This window comes from Cryptomeria japonica, chromosome 5 (assembly GCF_030272615.1).
Source record: "Cryptomeria japonica chromosome 5, Sugi_1.0, whole genome shotgun sequence".
Classification (NCBI taxonomy): Eukaryota; Viridiplantae; Streptophyta; class Pinopsida; order Cupressales; family Cupressaceae; genus Cryptomeria; species Cryptomeria japonica.
In genome coordinates this window covers 912,098,001-912,121,578 of record NC_081409.1, presented here as the reverse complement: position 1 = coordinate 912,121,578, position 23,578 = coordinate 912,098,001, and the positions used below count along the sequence as shown (strand labels likewise).

The 23,578-nt window shown below is 37.6% G+C and overlaps 1 protein-coding gene across 3 annotated transcripts in view; it reads left to right on the top strand.

Moving 5' to 3' along the window:
* Positions 1-23,578, top strand: part of LOC131042942 (DNA polymerase lambda) — a 328,908-nt gene that overhangs the window by 154,235 nt on the left and 151,095 nt on the right. For all 3 annotated transcript variants that reach the window (XM_057976282.2, XM_057976281.2, XM_057976283.2), the window contains one exon: positions 2,015-2,103. In XM_057976282.2, coding sequence (XP_057832265.1) covers positions 2,015-2,103 — 89 coding nt within the window. The remainder of the gene's footprint in view (positions 1-2,014; positions 2,104-23,578) is intronic.

Genomic DNA, 23,578 nt, shown 5'->3' with positions numbered 1-23,578 from the left:
TAATCTTCCTGAAATTATTGGAAATCTTCATCTGGTCAAATATTTGATTTTATATTCAGAAATCTGCCTTGAATCGAATTTGTTTTGGCTGTATATGAACTTCATTTTCAGTACTTTGTTCATGTACTTGTACTTCATTATTTACTTGTTGAAAAATCATCAAAATACAAAAAGAATTCAACCCTTCTGCAACTTCTGTCTATTTCTGAAAGAAAATATTAATAAGCAGGAAAATTCAATTTAAATAAATAAAAATTACAGCAGATTGGTAAAAGAGATCCATCAGGGATCTTTCACTTGGTCATTTGTCCCTTGGTGGAAAATGTGGCTCATCTGGACACATTGTCATTGTGCATTTTCGCTCAAAATGACCTGGTGGAAAAACGACCTCCATCGGGACTACCTCAGTGGACAATCCAAATGCATCGGGATTTTCCCCCAAAAAACTTGAAACTCAGTGGAAAAACGCTTCCCATCGGGAGAAATCACTTTAATGCCTTAATTTCATGGGGGAAAAATGTTCTCCATTGGGACTATGATGATTTTTTGCACTAGGAGCCCATACTTGTCAAATTTTATCATTTCGAATTGGGACTAAAACATTTTAACTAGATTTGAGGAGTGGAAAATAGGAATCCATTGGGACTTTGTGCATATTTGACTTGATCTACCTCCTAGGAGTGGAAAAATGACTCCTGTAGGGACTTTTAGCACTCGCGCACAAAAATCACACCAATTTGCAACCTTTTTGTCATTTTCGCTCACATTTCAAGGCACAATTGAAACCCAACACTTAGAAAAATAAACCGTCAAGATAAGGCAACCTGACACCTAGGATCATTTTCCCTTTGCATTTTGAAATGACACCCTCTCATAAGAAAAGGCTAAAACTAGGAAACTAGGCAAAACATCTACCCTAAAAAGTGAAAAGTGGGGGTCCCCATTTGCAATGGGGCGATGTGTGAAAACGTCACAACAATACTTGGATTGAGATTCCTTTACCAAAGCTCATCTATTCATCAACAATGAGAGTGTATCAAGAATCAAGATGCAACATATCTAGATCAGCAGTACGAAATCCAAAAAGCATTTAGCACAAGACCCTAAATTTTTCTTATATCAACTTTATACAAATTTGAGTCTTACTATCTTTTCTTATGTCAAATTTTAATTATTTCTTTGCATTTAATATATTTTAATTATTATTATTTCAATAGCTGCCCTACATCCATCCTCCAATTCATTCCCAAAAATGGCAATTTTTGCCATCCCTAAAATTTCCATTTTCAAGTTCCCTTGTCCCCAAAACTTGGTCAAACACTACATTTTTCTTACTTTTTCCCTTTGCATAGGATTTGGATTACTGATTGCATTCTTTCCATAGCTGATTTTTTATAGAGGATTCTCCTCACCTTGCTTAGTTCATGCTCAATATGGTACATGAGTACACATGCTTCATCAACATCTTTGCGTTCGCTAGAGATAACCTCCCTTCTTATGCAGGAATGGAGATCACCCATGGGATCTGGCCAATTTATTTCAATTCAAGTCCCATCAACATTGCTTGTCTGTAGAACTTTGTAAACTAGAATACATCTACACACTTAAAGCATGACCATATCTAAAATATTACTAGATATTTTGATCAATTTTGTGTACATTTTGATAAAAATCCTCTTTTAATAGCTCTTTGAATTCATTCCAACTTGTTACAATCTTCTATTTCTTTTGTAAAGAAACTAATTGTCCTCTCCAAATCAATGCATGCCTCTACATTTTGAGCAAAAGATGTGTTTTAGAAAGCATGTATGAAGAACAAATTAATTTGAAATTGGAATAGTGAATTGATATTATTATCCTTAAAAGTTTGTAATTGGCCTATCATGAAGTTATAAGTTGTCAATACTTTTTGATTTTGGTTTTCTTTAATTTTTTTATGAAAACATTGCTCTTATTCTACATGAATTGTGTTTATTTAAGATATTTAATAATGATTACTATTATCCTTTTGTAGGTTCTAGTTGTATGTGGAGGTTCATATCGACGTGGCAAAGCATTTTGTTCAGACATGGATATTGTTATTACACATCCTGATGGTACAAGGTAGAGTGTTTCATTGCAATCTTTAATTAGTGGCAATTTAGGAATCGAGACATTAATGGGCATATTTTATCAAATATCATTTTTGTTTCTTTGCCATAATATTTTGGTATTTTTGTAATGTTCCCTTCCTAGTTAGCCTTAGTTATTTGGGTTAGTCTATCATTGAGTTCTTGTAAACTAACATGGATGATTAGGGAACTGTGTTGGGTTGCTCGTCTCAGGGTTCAGTCAACATAGTTGGAGTGATCAGATTACCCTGGGAGTGGTTGGTAATATTACCTATATTATTTATGCCTTTATCATTGAAGTTGCAATGTTAAAATAATTTTAATTTAGGGTAATAAAAGATAAAGTGACTTTATAATTACAAACTACGTAACTTGGGGAAACCTCCCTGGGCTAAAATCCCCATCCCCGTACCGGGGACCATAGTTGAACTACTTGCCAAAACCAAAACCTCACCAAGGCCTGAAAAAAAAACTCGGGAAAAACTCGGCAACATAAAAAATTGCTTAAATTTAATTAGAAATGCATTTTTTTGCAAAATTCAATGAGAAGATGCATCCAATGAGTCAATAAATGAGAACACAAAAGAAACAAGCTGAGTCTAGATATATTTAAACATGAAGTGAGTACAAAATTGCATCCTCATGAGGAATGTTGATGGCTGGAAGGAAAATAAATTGTTTTTGTAAAACTAAAAGTAAATACATCATTACAATCACATCTTCCTCTTCCCATCTCTAGTAAAAACTAGGGGAGAGGTAGAACTAGAGGGTCTAGTCCTAGTGATCTGTTGTGGGCGTGATTGTGCCTCCTTGCTCGGTATGTTTGGCTCAGGCTGTGGCTCATCCTCCATCCTAGATGTAGCTCTGCCGCTAGCTGCTCCTGGCATTGGCAATGTTTCCTCATCCTCCTCAATGTAATCCAGTGTGAAACCAAATCCATCCCCCTCCTCCATAGCCTGCCTCTTCAAATCATCGATGTCATCCTTTGTAAACAATGGAGACTGCTCCTGGGATGTCCAATCACTGTAAGGATCTATATCATCCAAATCAATTGGACCAACTGGTGCTTCCTCTAACTTCCTTATGCGCAACCGAAGATTATATTGCTCAAAGACAAGGTCATTGAGGCATTTTTGAGCTAACTTGCTCCTCTTTTTTGTGTGGATGGCCTCAAACAAGCTCCAATTGCGCTCACAATTGGATGAACTACAAGGTTAACATAAGATTCTGAGGGCAATTGTTTTGAGATTTGGGTTATTTCCACCCCAACTTTGCCACCAAGCATTTGCAAAATAAAATTAGGTTGAGGGTAGCACCCCTCATGGGGTTCTGAGGGTGAGAAAGAGAGGGGTAGAGAGATAGGCCTACATCTTGGGGGAGAGAAGAGAGTGGTAGAGAGGGGGGGATAGAGGAAGAGTGATTGGGATATAGATAGGTCTAAAATTCGGGGGAGATAGAGTGAGTGAAATTGAGAGAGCAAGAGAATGTTGATAGGAGCATATTGATTACTGAAATTTGACTAAGTCTAAAAATTTGCAAAATCTTCTAAAACCTAGAATTTGAATTATAACTCCACTCTCAAACATCTTGCCAATATACATGAAATATAACTTAAAGTATAAGAAAGGAAAAATGCTATATTTCATGTATATATTCTGATGAAGAGAATGAGATTGATTTGAAAAAAAAAGAAGATAATTTTTTGACATGTTTGGGCCTCTTTTTTTATGTAGGCGAGTTTTTTATAGAAACTTGCCGAGTTTTTGTGAAAAGCATGCCGAGTTTTTGTGAAAAACTCGCCAAAAAATCGGCGATTTTTTCCCAAGAACTCGACGAGTTTTTATAGCAAGTAGAAGTTGTAAAAACTCGCCCTGAAGAAAAAACTCGCGAGTTTTTAACTACTCACCGAGTAGTCAAACTATGCCGGGGACGTTTCGGGGACTTGGGGACAACTCCCCGCCGTCCGCAAAATTGCGAAATTTGTGGGAAATGTCCCGGAATCTTGGGGACGACAGTGATTCTCAAAGGGGACGTCCCCCCATCCCCAATGTGGCTGGGGGATGTCCCCTAACTGTCCCGTGGACGGCCAGCCATCCCCCTTTTCTCAGCCCATTTACAAGAAAAGACTCAAATGCTCAAAAAAAACATTTTTTAATTTTATTATAGGTCTGTAAAACTGGATTTTCACTAATATGATGGATAAACATGTCTAAGTCACTTCCAAAAGCACTTCGAAATAATGAGCAGGAGCCTGGTAATAAATTTCACAAACACTTGAACTCAGTAGTGTGTAAAAAAGTGGTTGCAAGTCTGCAATATTGGACTTTTCACAATTATGAAAGTTAAATAGGTCTGAATCATAGTCAAAAGCAATGAAATATGAACAACAACTTGGTATAGAATTTCACAAACACCCAAAACTTTGTAGTGCATAAAGATGCACTTGTAGGTCATAATAGAAATGGAAGACTATTAAAATATCCTCCAACTAGAAAGAAACAATGAACTACATGCGAACAAATGTTGGCATATTGACAATGTATTTTCAATTATGAATGCATATTGAGTATTGACAATGAATTCTGAATTCTGAATGTATATCGAGTATTGACAATGAATTTTTGAACACAAATGTGGTATGTTTATCCATGTTTTCATATGAATATAATGTATATATACATGCTTTATCTATTTTTCATATGAACATTTGAAATTTCCCTATATATTTTAAATTTTCCCTATATTTTATATAGTCATCCCCTTGCCGTTCCTGAAATTGGCAAAAAAATTGCCGTCCTGAAAACTCATCCCACCGTCCCCTTCCTAGAAACTCGGGGTAACATAGATTAAAAAAGAAAAGGAAAGTCACTTAACTTGGGCGCCACTCCAAGTAAGTTAGAAATAATTAGAAAAAAAAACAAAATCAAATCACATTTGAAGGGATAACCCTAAAAGTGGCGTGGGGTGCAAGGCATGAGAAAAAACCCTAACTTAGGGTGCAAGACATGACGTTGCTTTTAAAAGACCATTATGGCGTCATTTGAAGGGGCAGATTATTCTTCCCTTGGTACAAATTTGCTGGAGCAACTTGGCTTCTTGGTTTTCTAGGCTTTTGAGGACTAAATCCCTCAAGAGATTACAACAATTGCAGGATTGAGAGATATCCCAAGGCTATTCGCTGATAACTCCATTCAGGGGTTGTGCGCGAGCTGATTGAATACGGATTTGTGTTGTTTTTTTCGAAGTTCTCTATGGGGAGCTTCCTCCCTACCTGGCTGTACCATTACCTTTCTTTGGCTGCAACATTTCGCGCTCACTTTGAAGATTTTGATGCTATACAATCACTAGACTTTGGGTGCGGAGGATTCCATCAGTTTGCAAGAATTTTAAGGGCAGATTGTGCAAGTAAATCATATTTGCTTTTGTGGTGTCGAAAAAGGGGATCGTGTAGTTTAGGACCTAACCCCACTTTCCTTCACACATTGGAATACGAAAGAACCTAAGAGATAATTCACTTATCATAGAATTTTGGTGACCTTGATGTCACAGAGGGCTGAACTTCTGGTTTTGAGACCTGTTGACCTGTCTGAAATCGCATTGCTGCAAACTCCATCCGGCCAACGTAGAATAGAATGTACTCGCTGAGTATCCTATCCTCTCTTGAGATAAGGAAATCCCTAGTTCTGTTTTTTGTTTGATCAAATGGGACGACCTCAAGGTTTTGATTGTCAGGTCTTGACCGCGGGATTATTCAGTGGTCGATGTGATTTGTTGGGAGCACAAGGGGACTTACGATTTGCAACAAGCTGGTTTGCTATGATTCTCGAATTACGTAATAAAGAGCAAAAGGAAAGGGTTAGGAGATCTAAAACTAACAACACGGGTATGCGGGTAGACGGATTCAACATAACAAATTCCTGCTTGGCCAGAATAGCTCACAACCTTGCAGAAACGGTGCAATCTTCAAAGGGACTTGGAAGATTTTCAGACTGGAGACGCATGGCTAAGCACCCAATTTTGGCGCAGCTCAGACGGACACCTGCAATTGAACTAAGCACAATTAAAGGCTCAGGTTAACCATACAAAAGGATACACAATCAGTATATCCTCAATGGTATGAGCCTGAATCTATCAAATACCTGCACACCCAAAATAGAAAGATCTATCTAAAATGCTGAGAGAAACCATGCAAACAAGATGAAAACAAGACAATAAACACCAAATCAATGTCTATATATTGATTTTAGCTGCCTATTACAACAATTTCTGCAACATCTCTATGCTACTACTAAGATCTAACCTTTTCTAACTCTAAAATCTAACTCTCTCACCAGAGTCTAACTATTTAACAAAAATCTCTAACTATCTAACCCTTTACAAAAGAAAGGCCTCTGCCTTTTATAGATTTTACAATACGAATCGAAGGCTAGGATGGACTGCATCCAAGGGTCCTGATCTGCCTTCCATAAACTAACAATCTTAACCCATGCCCATTAAATTCTCACTCATCCATTCAACCACAATTTCAACTACCTGCCACTATTTGGCTTCAATTTGAGTCTAACCGGTAGTTGGACATAATTTTCCACAATTGACTTGTTTCCCCTTTCTTTCAAAATATCTGAGTGGGACCTACAAGCAGTTTTACAATAAAACAATTTCAGCTTTTTAGAAATTGAATTCCTGGAATTAAATCCAGCTGTGTGCTTTTCTCGAGAAGGCATAAACTTGCAGCATTCAGAGTGTTATTTGGTCTTTGGTCCCGGTGGTGGACTTCATCTTTGTTCAGTGGCACGGTTCCCAATGTTTGCTTTCTCTCACGCCCCTGCAGCGCATTCCCACATCTTTTTTCTTTTCCAGTCTTCAGTTCCTGGCCTTGATTGCGATCCTTCTTCGATTTGCGTTTCAGTTCTTTCTCCTGGTTCTCTAATGACGTCTTGCAACCTGCGAACGATCAATTTCATTTCAATAAATCAATTTGAAAAATTAATTAATTTAATTTAACAAATATTAAAATTTAACACTTGGAGAGCCATTTGAAAATTTCCCAAGTTTTAACGCTTTTACCTCTTCCGCGAATTTAGTTGTTCCTGGCAATTTCGGGCAAGAGGGGCGTTCGAAAAGTTTTAAAAACTTTGACATTTTCACCCCTTAATGGTGAATTTCGGGATTTTGGGCACTTTTGCAAACTTCGGGATTTTGGAGCGTTTTGCCAACTTTACCTTTTTCTCACATTTTCACTTAAAGGTCCAAATTTCGGCCCTTTGAGGCATTTTGCCAACTTTACCTTTTTCTCACATTTTCACTTAAAGGTCCAAATTTCGGCCCTTTGAGGCATTTTGCCAACTTTACCTTTTTCTCACATTTTCACTTAAAGGTCCAAATTTCGGCCCTTTGAGACATTTTGCCAACTTTCACTTTTTTCACATTTTCACTTAAAGGTCCAAATTTCGGCCCTTTGAGGCATTTTGCCAACTTCACCTTTTTCTCACATTTTCACTTAAAGGTCCAAATTTCCGCCCTTTGAGGTATTTTGCCAACTTTACCTTTTAGGCCTTTTGCCAATTTCGGACTTTTTAGGCCTTTTGCCAATTTCGGACCTTTTAGGCCTTTTGCCAATTTCGGACCTTTTAGGTGTTTTGCCAATTTCGGACCTTTTAGGCCTTTTGCCAATTTCGGACCTTTTAGGCCTTTTGCCAATTTTGGACTTTTTAGCCAGTTTGCAAACCTTTAAAAAAAAACTTTGCAAATTACCCATTACTGACTAATTTCACAAGACTTGGTCTTATTTCTCCCACACAAGCAGACAAAATTTAGGGGGGGGGCCCTGTCAACTGACGGGGTGTGTGTGCAATACGCACAACAAGACCTTGAGGAGCAGAAATGTAGAACTACCAAAAAATGCTGCAAAATAGGGAGGACCAGGGCGTGGGTCCTGGACCAAGAGGCCACGCCTTGGTCTCTGAAAACAAGGATCTGCTTTTGAGGCTGAGTCTGCACCTATGTGTTCTATCGGTCCCGAAATTTGTGCGTGTGTTGGATTCCTATACTTGCACCTGCAACTTGAAAAAGGGTGTCTAGGTGGCTATTTTGGGTTTTGCCTTAGTCAAACCCCTTGTTTTGGTGATTTCCACCTCCACAAATGGCTGATAATGTATTGAAAATGTGTGTGCAAGAATCTTGTGTGTATGCAAGATCCTAAATGAGCAAGCAAGTAGATCTAGTGTTCTACCCTACGCTTTGGAAAGCAAACCCTGAATGATTGTGAATGTAAATGTAAATGCTTCAAATCACAAATGCAATAATGGATCTAAAGCATGAATGTAAATCTGAAAATGAACATTATGAAGCTCATATAAAGACATGAAAATAACATGAAACCATACCAAATCCTAAGGGAGAGGTACAAGCCAATCAACAGTCAGTGATCTCCCATTATTCTTCAATGTCTTCAAAGCTCCCAATTGATGCTGAAAATGATAGATAGAGACTTGATAGATGCTTGATTTGCTGATGTAGACTTCATATAACCTGTACTTTCACTTCATAAGAGGCTCCTTCAATTGCTAGAGATTGGATCTCTCAAATGAGGAAAGGAGAGGCTATATGTATGAAACCCTAACTTTGTTTTGGGTCATAGGCCGACCTAGAATCAATATAATTTCACAATCTCCTAGATTTAAACATTAAAATACCGCCAAATCATGCTCCCGAAATTTGGGGAGAAAATGTCGGGACCAAAAGGCTGCCTCTTGGTCCGACCAACTTTTTCTCAAATTTTCGAGGAAGCAAGATATCGTGATTTTAAAGTGAATTCCAGAAGGATATGGAGATTTAAGGTATCTAGATATGCAAAATCGGGCCTTGAAGGTTGAAATAGGACATAATTAGGGTTTTTTATGAATTAACTAATCGGAAGAATAAAATACAAAGGGGCACACTTAGGGTCAACGACCGACTTTTATGATGTGTAGAGTGATGAAAGAAGACTTTAGATTTAATTAAATTAATTAATTAAATGCTTAAATTGAATTTGAAATGCAAGATGCAATCACACTAAGGCGGGTGCTAACCTAAGTGTGAAATTGTACCACCTAATTAAGGGTGTACAATTTATGACGCTACATTTAGACCCCACTTTAGTGGTCATTTGACACTACGTGCATATGCAAGCTAAAGTACAAGAAAGTAAACATTTCATGAAAAATGATATATCCATCAGGCGTCGAATGAATCCCCCAGCGGTATCTGTAGTAAATGCAGTATACTGTTAGGAACCGCATCCTAGAAAACCACATTGTCAGATAAAATCACAAAATCACCTAAATGCATATGTAATATCCCTTGGCTAATCTGACCTTGTTTCGCTTATTTGAACCCCAAGGAATATTGTCAAACACTTGGCATACAATGTTTGAAGCCGCTGTAGTGAATTCTTTATTTGTCTTCTTTGGGTTTGTAGGCTGCAAATGAAGTTATGGAAAGCTTCTAACAATGCAAAGTTGTTATAGAAATGATATACTAGCTGTTTTAGACCTTTACACACACATGTAATGACTGAAATTAACTAGTACAGCTAGTTGACATTAAGACAAACACTAGTCATGCATCCCAATGTATACCTACAGCCATTAGGCATTTAAGCAAACAATTGGCATGAAAGCTAAGTGGCTGATCAATGTTGAATGTTACCATGAATGTGGAATATGCAACTTATATCTCCATTAAACATATGCAACCTCCAAGTATTTCATGATATAATCATAATAGAAAATGATGCAATGAAGTAATGATTTTTCTAATACAATGACCATAGATAGAAAACCTGGAATTTCAATGGCTGCCTTGATATATTGGTTTGATTCTCCTCATATGCAAAGCCCTTGTCAAATATATATAGCTGTTCACCTTTCTAAATCCCCATCTATAGAATTCAAACTACTGTAGCGCACTGTTCATGCGCACTGTTCATGGCACTGTAGCGCACTGTAGTCTCTTTCAATCTGCAAACAAACTCTGAAATAAACCCTCCAATCAGCTCAATATTGACTTCTGAATGAAGCCAACTCTCACAAGCATAATCAGATGATATTGCACACCCTCTATATGCTGTTACAATGAAGAAGCCACGCTCTCCAATGCCGACAAGCCTTGAATCCTGCAGAAACCCTTGGTATTCTACACTTCAATGCTCCAGAGAAACTTCAATCAAAAACTCCAATCACATAATGTCAACTTCTGGATGAAGCCAACCCTAGGAGCAACTTCAGATGAATATCTCACACCCTCAAATTGTTGATGCAATGAAGTCTTCACGTTCTCCAATGCCGATACTCTGGACAAGCTGCAGAAACCCCAGCTTCTTCTCCAAAGCCAAGAGACAAGTCTTCTCATCAAAAATCACAATGATCAATCCTCCTTCTCTTCTTTTCAAAAGCCTTATCTATATTTCCCATGAAGGTTCGATTTTCTCCAATAAGGCATTAAATCAATTAATGATATTAAATGACATTTAATGATATAATATTTTCACTTTGTCATTTAATATTTCACCTTGGTAAAAGAACCACAATTAATTAATTAAATGGTCCCCTTTAATGATACTTGGACCCTTACTTAAGTTATAATATAAAATTATATTATAACTTAATAATATAAGCTCAAAACATTAATGTTTATTTAAACTAAATAAACATTAATATCTCCATTAATACTAACATTTTTAAACGCCGTCTGAGCTGGGAGCTGACATGATGAAGCTGCATATGACCATACCCCTTTACTAAAAATAGAAGGGGTCCATCTCTAACATCTCAAACTTACTATAAATAGTAAGTATAGCAAATGAAGTCCAAATGATACCAAACGAAAGCCAAATCGAAACACACTGAACTCTGGAGCTGATACAAGCCTCAGGAGACCCTCTATCCATACTCATTAGCCTAAGAGGGTCAGAATGATAGGCTAATCACCAAAAAACCATGTCTGCTAAAATGGGGACATTGCAGCATAGTAGGGAAGTGATGAAATTCGCGGGCAGCTATATGCCCCCCTCTGTTTCGGCTTGCTAATTAGTTTAGGTGAAATAGGGTATCATGTTTACCACAACGAATTGTGAAAAGAGGTGATGACAAATGCTCACAACGAAGCTTGATACAAGCCAGAAGCGCATCATGAAACATTTGGTAAGAAAGAGGATTGAACCCAATTCCAACACAACCAAGAGTGTGAGGATTGGAGCTCTCTAACACAAGATGAAAGATTAAGCAAAAAATGCAGAATTAGGTTTTAGAAAGAATTGCCATCTAAATTGTGAAAATGGAGGGAGAGATCATTATCAAAGACATCCGCCTTCTAGAATATTAGGGATATTTGGTAAAGATAACATCTTGAAAAAGAGGAGAAGGAAACGAAGAATACATACCTTCTCCAATATTTAGGAAAAGAGGATTCTTAGCAAAAGATTAGACACTTTCACTAAGGAGGGATTGTATCATTTCAAACAGAGAATAGGTCTTAAATAAGCAACACACATATTCTATGCAAGAGATGACGTCAATTTGAAAAATGCAACTCAACAAAGGAAAGGTGAATCATTGGAAAAAAGAGAGAAGATTGGAATATCACCCTTGCCCCCCAAGCATAGAGGCAAGGACATTAAAGGGAGATCATTTATAAAAGAAACATTCTTCTAAAAGAAGGAAATAGATCCCCATCAGTGATATGCAGGTTCACAACATAGAAGGGTTCCTTATAAAAGATACCACTTAATGAAGAAAAGAATTTGATGAATGATTAAAGACTTCCAACACCAAGGAAGTTGTCCCAATGAAGGATATGTACTTAAGATCCTTATTAAGGATACTTGTTCCAATATAAGAGAAGGAATTCCAAATAGGAATATACACCTCTACCATCAATAAGAAATCCTTATAGAAGACACTTCTTCACAAAGGGGAAAGCTTTTATCTTAAGGAGAGATGTTTGAAATCACTCTTGCCCCCATACTTAGAGACAAGAGATGGGACAAAAAATAGGCTATTATGTTGCTTCCAACGTATGATTGCACATGAAATTGTACTATCATGAATGACAATGAGCCCCCAGTAGGTAAGCTACCAATGTTACATGATAAGGAGCAACTTAATAGCCACTAATGTTATTTAAAGCTATGATAGATTGTAATATCCCCAACAATTTTTTTGTTTTTTAAACAATTTAACAACAAACCAATCACCTGTTAGGGTTAGAAAAATGCAATCCAAGCCAACTGAAAGGAACCCTTCCACCTTTTGATCACTGAGAGCCCAAGCTGGGAGGGTGGGAGCATATAGTGATCGGGGATCGTTAGATGCAAAGTCTGAAATGCTGATTAAAATACTAGGCGGCAAGCCAATCTCTTCCACTTTTCAGCGGGATGGAAACAAGAAACTTGGTAGTAAACCAGCCAAGGAAACAAGATCACAATCAAGCACAATCACTCTACCTCGATATTTCAGCGGGAGGATTTATCACTAAACGAACTCAACTCAACCGCTTAGGCAGCAGGAGGACAATTATAAACATAAATCACTAAACCGCTTATGTAGCGGGAGGACAAATACAAACAAGGGTCACTTGATTGCTTATGCTGCGGGAGGATTGAACTACAAACTAAATTACAAACATTGAAGGCGGCCAAGCCAACCTCTTCCACTTGTGCAGTGGGAATTACAATGAGTACTTCGGATACAATAGAGGTTAGTATTAATAACCAATCATTACAATGATGAATACAATGAAGTACTAAAGATTACAACAATGAAATTCAGAAAAAATACAAGCTAAAACACAATTAACCAAATCTGATGTAAAATACCAGCAGACTCCATCACTAGACCAGCAACACAGAAAGACTCAACTTCTCCAAAACAGCTCCAAATCGCACACAAACACAGGCAAAAGATGTTTACCCTCAGGGTGAACAGTTTAAAACATACAGATAGAATGCTTAACGAGAAACAATAATGCCATAGATACCAGATGATAAGATCAAGCAAATATAAGAGATACTATTTCCATTCATAATCATGTGTGTTTACAAGTTACCTTCCATGGTATATAAAGGTACCGAGGGGATGCGAGGGACAACTGTCGCACCCATAACTACCATCCCTCGATTACTAACAAAGTAAAGTACTATCTGACTAACTACTGTTCTATTCCCGTACAATATTACCGCCAACAAAAGAAAGATATGACCAAGATGTCGAAGATAGAATCACAAACCGACACCAAAATCACCACCAACAATCAGCATGCAACCCAAGACAACTCCAGGAAAAGTACGCCCAGCACCAGAAATTCGATTTGCCACTAAAAAACATAATGCACATCAAAAGCAATGCCAAAGTAGAAGAATGATCGCCCTCCAACTACGCTTCCAACGAGACGATACCCAGAATGATGGGTCGCACAAGTAGGGAGATATGAACAATTCTTTGCTTCAGCCACACCAAAACCAGTAACACAAGAAAACACTCCACTCTTTAAAAATTCTGAAACACATTGAAAACTGAAAGTGTTGGTGTTGAAATAAGCCACACCCGGATCAATGATGAATTGGTCCAAGGGGGGCCAGTAGCTCAGTGGTAGAGCACTCCAGCAGCGTATGGAAGGTCCTAGGTTCGAGTCCTAGCTGGTTCATGTCTCAATATGGTATCAGAGCCAGGTCCAGGTTAGGAGCCCCAAGCACACGAGAGGTGTGGCTTAAGGGGGGGTGTTGGTGTTGGAATAAGCCACACTCGGACTGACGATGGATTGGTCCAAGAGGGGCCAGTAGCTCAATGGTAGAGCACTCCAGCAGCGTATGGAAGGTCCTAGGTTCGAGTCCTAGCTGGTCCATGTCTCAACAAAAAGCACACTCACAAATGACTCCAATAACACATTGAAATCAGCTAGGTACTTTATTTCAAGTTCAAAACTGAGCAAGCTAGGAAGCCACAACTTCGAAGCTCTAGTTCAATCACCATTTCGACAGCATAACGGTATAATTTCTCCAAGATGATCAAATGAGGAGCCCATCCCTTGTATTTACAGATTTCTCCATCTGAAATTCAAATGCAAATGGCGCCCAAACTCATTTGAAATTCACTTCATTTCATTTTCATGTCCCTTTCAAACATGGCGTCCACTTTCCCAGGTAAGCCTAGTTGCACAGTTCCCAAGGTCCACACTTGCAACATTAGAATATTAGATACATGAAATATATTCAATTTGGACGCCCTTTTCTGACTTGGGAATTAAAACCTAACTTACGATAAATGATATTATATTTCCTTCCTAAGTCGTTCCTCCAAAAAATAATCAGTGAAATAATTAAATATTAAACTTTGGAATAAAGTAATAATATTTAATTAATCAATTATAAATCAACCACTGATTGCTGCCAAATCAACCATGAGAACTGAAGTGCAGAAAACACTAATCTGAACTGGGTTGGAGCTCTGCTCAAGACTGCCAAAAATAGCACTGCCTGAACTGGCACTTACTAAAAATAGTATGTCTGGAAAACAGCTCCAAAAAACATGCTTGACGAACCCTGTGAATGAGCTCGGAAAACCCAAAAAAACCCCAAAATCCAGTCATCTGATATCAACTTACTAAAAATAGTAAATTCTGCAAACTTTCTTGAACTGATTGCATGTCATACCATTGCGAAGCTTACAGAAAACCCAGAAGGAAACCTCAATTCTTTCTGCCAAACTCCAACCAAAACATCCTTGAAAACTGCGAGGAATACTCCTAGAAAATAGGAATTATTCCTCATTCCAGTTAGCCTACGTGTTTCCAGAATAGGCTAATGGACCACTGATTACCTCCTACTGAGAAGGGGACATTACATAGATTGGATGAAGAATTTGAATATGACATGTTGAATGCTCTACAGTCAATGAGAGCAAAAACATGTATAAGATGATTAATATTGAAATGTCTTGATCAAGAGAGTAGTCTCTAGTAGGAGAAGAATAGGCCACTAAATCATGCTCCTCTTGCACATAAGAAAGCTTAGGAAAGGGACAAGCATAAGTCATTAGGGCCTTATTTCTAGGTAAGAGGATATTAGGATGAATAGAAGATAAAGCCTCATAAGTAAGATCAGAAATCTCTTGGGGAGATTCATAAAGAGACTTTTCAATCACCATAATTTCCTTATGAGTGGGATGAGTGTTGAGAGATGTAGAGGATGATTTAATTGAGATGAGGTTATCATTGCTACTAAATATAGCATTCACATTGAGAGATGGTCTTTTAGATACTTTGGTGGGCTTTGAAGGATTATATCCAAGTCCAAATGAAGCTTCACGTATGCTATTTTCTAAAGGAACCTTAATCCCTTGTTCATTTGTGCTACAACCATTGGCATTATATCCACTCTTAGCTAAAATGTGAAAATCAGGACCATAAAGAGATGCCAAATCAGAAAGAGATGGTGGGGCCTCATAGGTCTCAATGCCATAATTAGATGAATAAGGAGAAGATTCTGAAGAATTGTTTGGATTAGAAGCAGCCACAAAATTGCTATTGAGTTGTTTAGACAAGGTGGGTTGCTTTTTAGATTCATCCTTAGATTCTTTCCAAGAGACCCTATATTCTCCCACAAAAGCACGATTAAAGTCTAGAGATCCCCAATCGTCATCTAAGAGTACCCCTTCGGGAGAAAATATATCTTTGGGAGAGGATTTAGATTGAGTAGAATCCTTTTTAGGAGTCTTGGAATCAGTGGAGGGAACATGGGTATTTGAGGAAGAAGGGATGTTAGAAGAAGCATCGGAAATGGTTGGGGAAGAATCGGTCGAGGAAGACTTAGAAGAAGATGTTTGCAAATAAGCTTGAAGATTGGTATCGACAAACAAGGTATACATCTTGTTGTTACAAATGAACTTAACTTGCCTATGCAAAGTGGAAGGGACAGCTTGCATATTATGGATCCAAGGTCTTGCTAACAACAAAATATAAGTCAGATTATCGAGCATGACATGAATAGGTGTGGGTAAGATAACAGGTCCTCCCTTAACAGGTAAGGTTATAATACCTAGCGAAGACCTAGCCACATTATCGAAGCCATGAATAGTAAGAGAATCAGGTTTAATGAGAGAAGTATCCACTTTGATCTTATGCAGTAGGTTAACACTACAAATGTTAAGGCCAGAGCCATTATCGACAAGGGTCCGTCTTATAGCATTACCATTGATAAGAACAACAATCATAAGAGGATCATATCGGTGTTGAACTTCATGAGGAGGTAACTCATCTTGGGTGAACACAATTTGAGCTTTACGTGTTGTCATGGAGACAATCAAAGAAGCCATGTTATTAGGTGTCACTGCAACGAGACATTTAAGTTCTTTAAAGCATCTTGTAACATTCCATGATGAGTTGATGAAGTTTGAATCAAATCCCAAAGAGATATCTTGGCAGGAGTAGCTTTAAGTTGTTCAATAAGATCATACTCCTTACCAAGAGTTTGTGATATACGAGGTGCTAGTGGAAGAATAGGTTGAGAAGTGGGAAGTGAAGAAGGAATAACCAGAGGAGGATTAGGTTGCCTATTGTTTCGTGTATTATATGTGTGGGCAACTAAATTGTAACTCTCTTGGGTTATTTGTTTAACATACTCATAAGAGCTCTTAGTAGGATAACTCTCTTGGGTTATTTGAATTGCACAGTAATAACCGGTTTGTTAGGAGTGCAAAAGGCATCATTACTATAACCACCTTGAACCACAAAGAGAGGCTTGTCTAGATTTGGAGAAGGACTAGCACCTTGAACTGTGAAGAGGGGTTTATTAGGTGTTTGATAACCATTCACATGCACCATATTGATTGAAGAAGGTTTGGGAACATGTAAAGAGGATCTAATAGAGATAAAATCATGAGGTGGTTCATAAAGAGACTTATCATCCTTAAACATTTCTTCATGAATAGGTTTTTCTTTGGATTGGATGAAAGGGAGATCCTCATAGAAGGGAGTATTAAGGATATCAAGCCCTTGTGACCTAGGATCATTCTCTTGTTCCAAAGTATCCTTACAAGGGGTGTATATTTTAGGAGAAGGATCAACATCATTTATATGGTGGGAATTATTGAAAGAAGTGTTGATAGTCTCTTCTTGCACCAAAATGTTATCATGGGTAGGATCAATTTTGGGAGATGGACTAGGAGTAGGCATTAATGCTTCATCCCTAGAAGGAGGGTTATTGAAAGAAGGCATAATGTGACTAAGAAAGGTGGCTATAATATCCTCCTCTTCCACCAAAGGATCCACATGGGGGAGGTACGCTCTAGGAGAAGGATCAACATTACTTTTCAAAGGTTCATCCTTGAGAGGAGATCTTTGAAAGAAATATTTACAATCTCTTCTTGAACTAGGGTATCCTCATGAGTAGAGCCAAGTTGGGGAGAGGGAGATGCTTCATCTTTAGAGGAAAAATGATTGAAATCAATAGAAGGTGAGGTGTTATTAAGGAATTGTCAATCATATCACCCTCTTTTATCATAATTTTATCCTCTTTAACCAAGGTACTCTCATCAGGGAGAAACAAATTAATAGAATAATCAACACCATTATCCAATGGTTCATCCCAAATAGTGAGATCATTAGGAGGGGTGTTAAAAATATCTTCTTGCATAATGATGTCCTTATGGGTAGGGTCAAATTTTGGAGAGGGAATAGCACTATTTATTAATGCTTCATCTTTAAGAGGGAGAGTGTTTGCTCCTTTAAGTGTCAGTTTGAATTGCAGAGCAACATAATGGAAATATACAGACAATATTCATAAAGTAATTAATAGAACATCATAGAATCACATAGGCCAGAATGATAGATCTTTTATTGCATTCAATCAAAATGTACAATCAATACTACTGCTAGGGTTTCTTACAGTCACATTTATACTACTTAGTTGTTGGCGGAGGTACCAACCACCGCAACTACCAACTGCCCCTACAGAACCCCTTCGGCCAGTTATAAGAAAACAATTCAAGTAGTTAGGGACTGCTTGCCAAAAACTATTCTTGTCACTATAATTGGAAGTCCAAATATAGAGAGCAATGCTTCCCCAAAGGATTAGTAAGAGAAGCATTTGAAACAAAGTATCATGTCAACAAAAAGAAGCAAATATATAACGAGGGTGGCTAAGTTGGCTTGGAAACTCAGGATTAAGAATGCCACACTAAACTTGTTAGGAAAGGGGTGCCATTCGTCTTGCGATCCTAAGTCTTGATTAATTGTATTTAATTATTCAGACCATAAAAAATGTATGCTCTCCAAATATGTTGGAGTGGTAAAAAATGAGACTCCCATGTGTGGGTGGGGACATTATTTATTTATTAATTATGTTTTGTGACATTTAGCATATTATGTTAGAAGGAATAGAAGATGCAATTTACATGGAAAATGTCAAAATTGAAAGTTATAAAGCACCTCCTTTTTTTGGTGGTTATGACACAAGTACAACCATTGAATGCCCTTAGAAGTGCCTAGAATTGGCATCTTGGTCAATTTGACTATTATGAAAAATTCAATGAGATCTATGACATGTAAGGTGTGTGAGAGGATTTAAATACTATTCCAAGATGCTTGACCATGAGTGGTGTTGGCTTTTTGCTGTGCTTCATGGTTTTGCATATTACTTGATGGTTTCTAGTTTTCAAAATTTCTATATGTTGGAGACATGGAACAGTAGATCGTAAGATTCTTTTGCAAGTACTCTTATACTATTGATTTATTGTTAGAGGGAAAATATCTCAATTTCTGAACATAGTTTTACTTTTTCTTGCAAGGTTCTAAGCCTAAAAGACCAAGATTATGATCAAATTCCAAGGGTTTTAGATATGCCTCTTATTTCCCTTTAAATTGAACTGATTTAAATAATAATGCTGAAATTAGGGTAAATGTGTGTGAATTGAAGCAATTATGCATAAACAGTGAGCTACAGTAGTCAAATAGAGCCATGAATCTGGATTTGAGCAATATGTGAATGTTTGGATCTGTTCTCAGAAAGTTGACCTAAATTGCCGAGATCAGAATGCCCGTCGCCTTGGTCATCTGAACTTCTCACCATCCAAAAGGGAACCTATTCGTCTTTGCGAATAATGTCGATCCTTAAAATTGACCTAAGTCAAACTCCAGTTTAGGAATTAACCTTGAATGAATAAATGCAAATACTAAAATAAATGTTGGAAAGATATACCTCAGATCTGCAATTGTTGATGATTATGCTTTGCTTCTTGAATGTAATCACATATGTTGTATGAAATGGCATGAACATGACAAAACCCTAATCACACACACCTGCTTGCATATGAATGATGTAATTTTGCTCCACAATGATTGAACGAAGAATATGCAGCCTTAAAGATCTCTAAAAATGCTTGATGATGAATACTTCGTGGATGCAAGAATGCTAGATTACTTGTTGTTGATAGAAATGGATAGATGAAATTAGGTTGATCAAATGTCTTTATATAGTGGTATCTAGGTCATTAACCGATTAGGCTGACCTCCAACGGTCATGCAGAGCCACAAAAATGAATTCTTGTTGGAGAGATAGGAACCTCGCCCTATTTCAAAATTGGGCCCAACTAAGAGGACCAAGGCGTTTGGTGCTCTGGCCCTTCTCAGAAAGGGACCACAATTAGGCCCTAGGGAGGACACCCCTCTAGGAAGTTCATTAGTGGGTGTACATGGCATTGGAACTGGAGTTTGGGCACAAAATGGACCTAGATAGGTGATGAGGAGAGGGCACGCTAAAGTACGGGCACAAAAATGAGGTGTAAATTGGCTCGATGACAATTTATGATTGTACACATCTATAACAATTTGGACTACATGCGATGCCCCCACCTCCTCGATGCTATCACGTAGCTAGTTATGAAGAAACTCTACATTTTTTTCCTGCCTTGAATAATCTATTGCCTTCAAAAAATAAGGCCCTTAGTTGCATGTTACCATGATATTAAATAGTGGACAATTTCTAGCCTACGTCTACCCATCCATCACAATACTACATACCACATTGTTTTCATTGGTGTTGTTTGTTTCTCTAATCGAGCTTTTTCTTCATTAAGAGCAGTGTGAAACTTTTCATAACCAATTGGTTTATACCTATCTTGTCCATTATTGATAGCTTGGACCATCTCTCCGTAGAAAGGTGAAGGAACAACATTAAACAATATTCCATTTGGATTAAAAAAAAGCATGCAATCACTGCATTGAATGCTTTTTGACCTTGCACATCAAATAATCTTCCAAAGGGGTTTGAGCTACCAATGTGTTGTCTCTTGCGAGAATATTTTGGTGCTACATCTTTTGTTGTTACATGAACATCTCTAGAAGACACATCCATCTTTGACTCTCTATTTTGATTTTGACTTGCAATAGTTGCCCCTATCAATGAAGCATGAGCGCTCAAATTAGAAACTTTCCCATTAACCCTTTCTTGATCCTTCACAACATCATATCTTTCTACCTCATTTGGACAAGGATCAACACCTTTTCCAAGTATGTCAAGGAAATGAGCCCTCACCCTCATGTAAGTACATTGCCATTACGTTTCACAAACTCCAAACGTGTTGCTAGCAAACAATAAAATGACCTCGTGTACGGCAATTTTCACTTTTCCCTTTTCTAGACTTCTTTTTCATGTGTTTCCTAATTTTCTTTTGCATTTTATGTTTATTAATTTTTATGATTTTTTTAACTTGACAAAGACACGAGATCACATTAGGATGTCTCCCGCAAGCAAGGATGTCTACAACTGTGTCTTTGATACTAGAGATGTGTCCCAAGGGTTCGGAGGTGCATCTCCTTGTTACCTTGGGAAAGATGCATAGGTGGAAGGACAAATTAGATAGGACGATAGAGAGAAAGAAAAAGATTGAGGCTCAAAATATTTAGAGAAAAAATAATAGGAGCTTTGTATTACATGTTTGAGAAGTTCCCATAAGGCAACAAAAGTTAGTTGACAACTATAACCCACAAGATTTTCATTTTTGAATCTGTTTTAACTTGTATAGGCAATGAACTTAGATTTGCGAAGGAAGCTCTTCTTTCGAAAGAGCATGTGTCTTGGATGGGTAGGACAGTGTGAGACTTGGGATCTAATTGAACTACCTAAGGGAAGGAAACTTAATGGTTAGAGGAGGGTTTTTTAAGAAAGAATTTGAGAGTAGATGGATAGATTGTTGAAAAGGTACAAGGCACCAATGGTGGATAAATATTACTTCTAGGTTTTTGGAGTTGATTTTGTTAAGATTCTCTATTGTTGTAAAAATGTCTTCTATTAGATTCCTGTTTTTTTGGCTACTGCTTGTGATTGAAGTAGAGAATATGTATGTTTAAACCACTTTATTGCATGGGGATCTGTTGACGTGTATTTTGTACACAATCATACACAGAATAAAATACCTAAAGGCATCTTATCCTCTCTTGAGAAAATAGTCTCTAACTGCTGAAGATTCGCGTAAAGGATCAGTTAGGTAGACTCCAAGGTTCTTTTAGTGGGGTCTCCACGTGTGGACAAGCTCCAGTGGTATGATGTGATTTGCTGGAATCACAAGGGGACTTACATTGAACTTCCGATCTGCTTTGCTGGACACAGGCTCTTACTAACTTAGATTTGGAAAAAATGGAAAAAGGATAAGGGCGAAGAGAGGATCTAATCCTAATACTAAGAATGTAGGAGCAATGATTTGATTTTTTGATGAAACTCTAACTAGATCTTGTTTTGACATCAATGGAACATCTACACAAGACTAGTGCGATCTTCTAAGGGAGCTTTATGATGTTCAAATCATCACCGCAGGCATAGATACCATCCAAGTTGATGCATATCAATGAAGAGGCGACAAATTGAAATTGAGCTTAAGCTGAACGATTCCAGTCGACTACACAAGGCAAGTTTGCAATCAACAAACTGCTAGTAGTATGGATGTACGAATTCCACCATCAATCAATCACATTCCCTCCATTCATTTAATCATCTACCATCTAAGATTGAAGACTTCAACAAGAAACCATGCAAATTGCAAGAAAACGACATATTTCACCATTACTTCAATGAAAATGGAGTTTGTTTACAATCAATGGCAACAATTTCTTGCCTTGTCCTCCTATTCTACTCTCTAACTACTTTCAACTATTTACAACTCTCTCTAATTCTATCTAAAATTCCCCTTACAAATTGAAATGCCTGGGCTTATATAGTGCCCACAATACAATTTGATGGCTTAGATCAATTCAAGATCAATGGCCAAGATTTTACAATGAAAACCCTAATTAGGGTTTGTTACAACCATTACATAACATTTAATGTTTGACCAATGATAAAATTGTATTGCTTGGACACATGTCCCTTTTAGAAAAATTGACCAATGGATAGCCAGGGTAGGTACATCGGAGTTTGTGCCACCTTCCATGAGTTAAGTACATTGAATCTAGACATGCTGAGATGGACTTCACTGATTGGAGAAGTGATGACTAGGACGCCACCTCATTTGACACTTGGAACTTGGTGGATATTCATCTTGATATTGTTGAGAAACTTGCTTTAATTAATTCCTCTGGATCTATTTTGCTTCTTCAACGAGCCCTTGTTCTAACTCCTTGCGTCCTTGATGTGCAGGAAGATGATGTACCTCGCCTTGGAACGCTGGATTGAAAGAGGTCGCCCATGTCTTGGTTTGATCGTCCTGGCGAAGACCGTCCTGGCGAAGACCGTCCTTGATCCGGCTTGATTTTCCTTGAAGAGACCTCCATTTGATGCCTACACAACATTTCAAAATTAGTAACATGATTTTGCAATACATAACATAAATTAGAGAGCAAATTTTTAGGAAACTTAATGATAAGTCCTTTATTAACCATTTCCTAAAAACAACTGAGCTTATTGAAATTCAAAATTTCAAAATTCAAAATTAAGGCAATGACGATCAACGCTCAAAATCAAAACAAAAAATCCATATCGCCATACCTCTTTGAGAGCTTAACTCTAAAATGCAAAATAAAGGAATTCGCCTAGGCAAAATTTGAAATTCGATAGTCTTGATGTGATCTTCAAAAGAACGTTCCTCTTATCAACTTCGCCACCCTTCAAGTCTTGGACGTGATTTCCTCTTCAAGTTAGCAATTTCGCCATCTTTGGAATCTTTGATGTGTTCTTCAATGTCCTTGGCAAGTTCGCCTAACTTGAAACTTCAAGTTCGCCTCTCCTTTGGATAGTAGTTTCGCACCACCTTTGATTGAATTCGCTCCTCTTCTTGAATGATAATTTCGCCCTTCCTTTGTATGAAATTCGCTCCTCTTTTGCCTTCTCCAAGTTGCATATGAGAGATGATAAATGATGATGTGAAAATGAAATAAACACCTTCCTTTATAGGCGCTCACCTTCATATTGACCTTAGGCCGACTTTTTGCAAAATATAGCA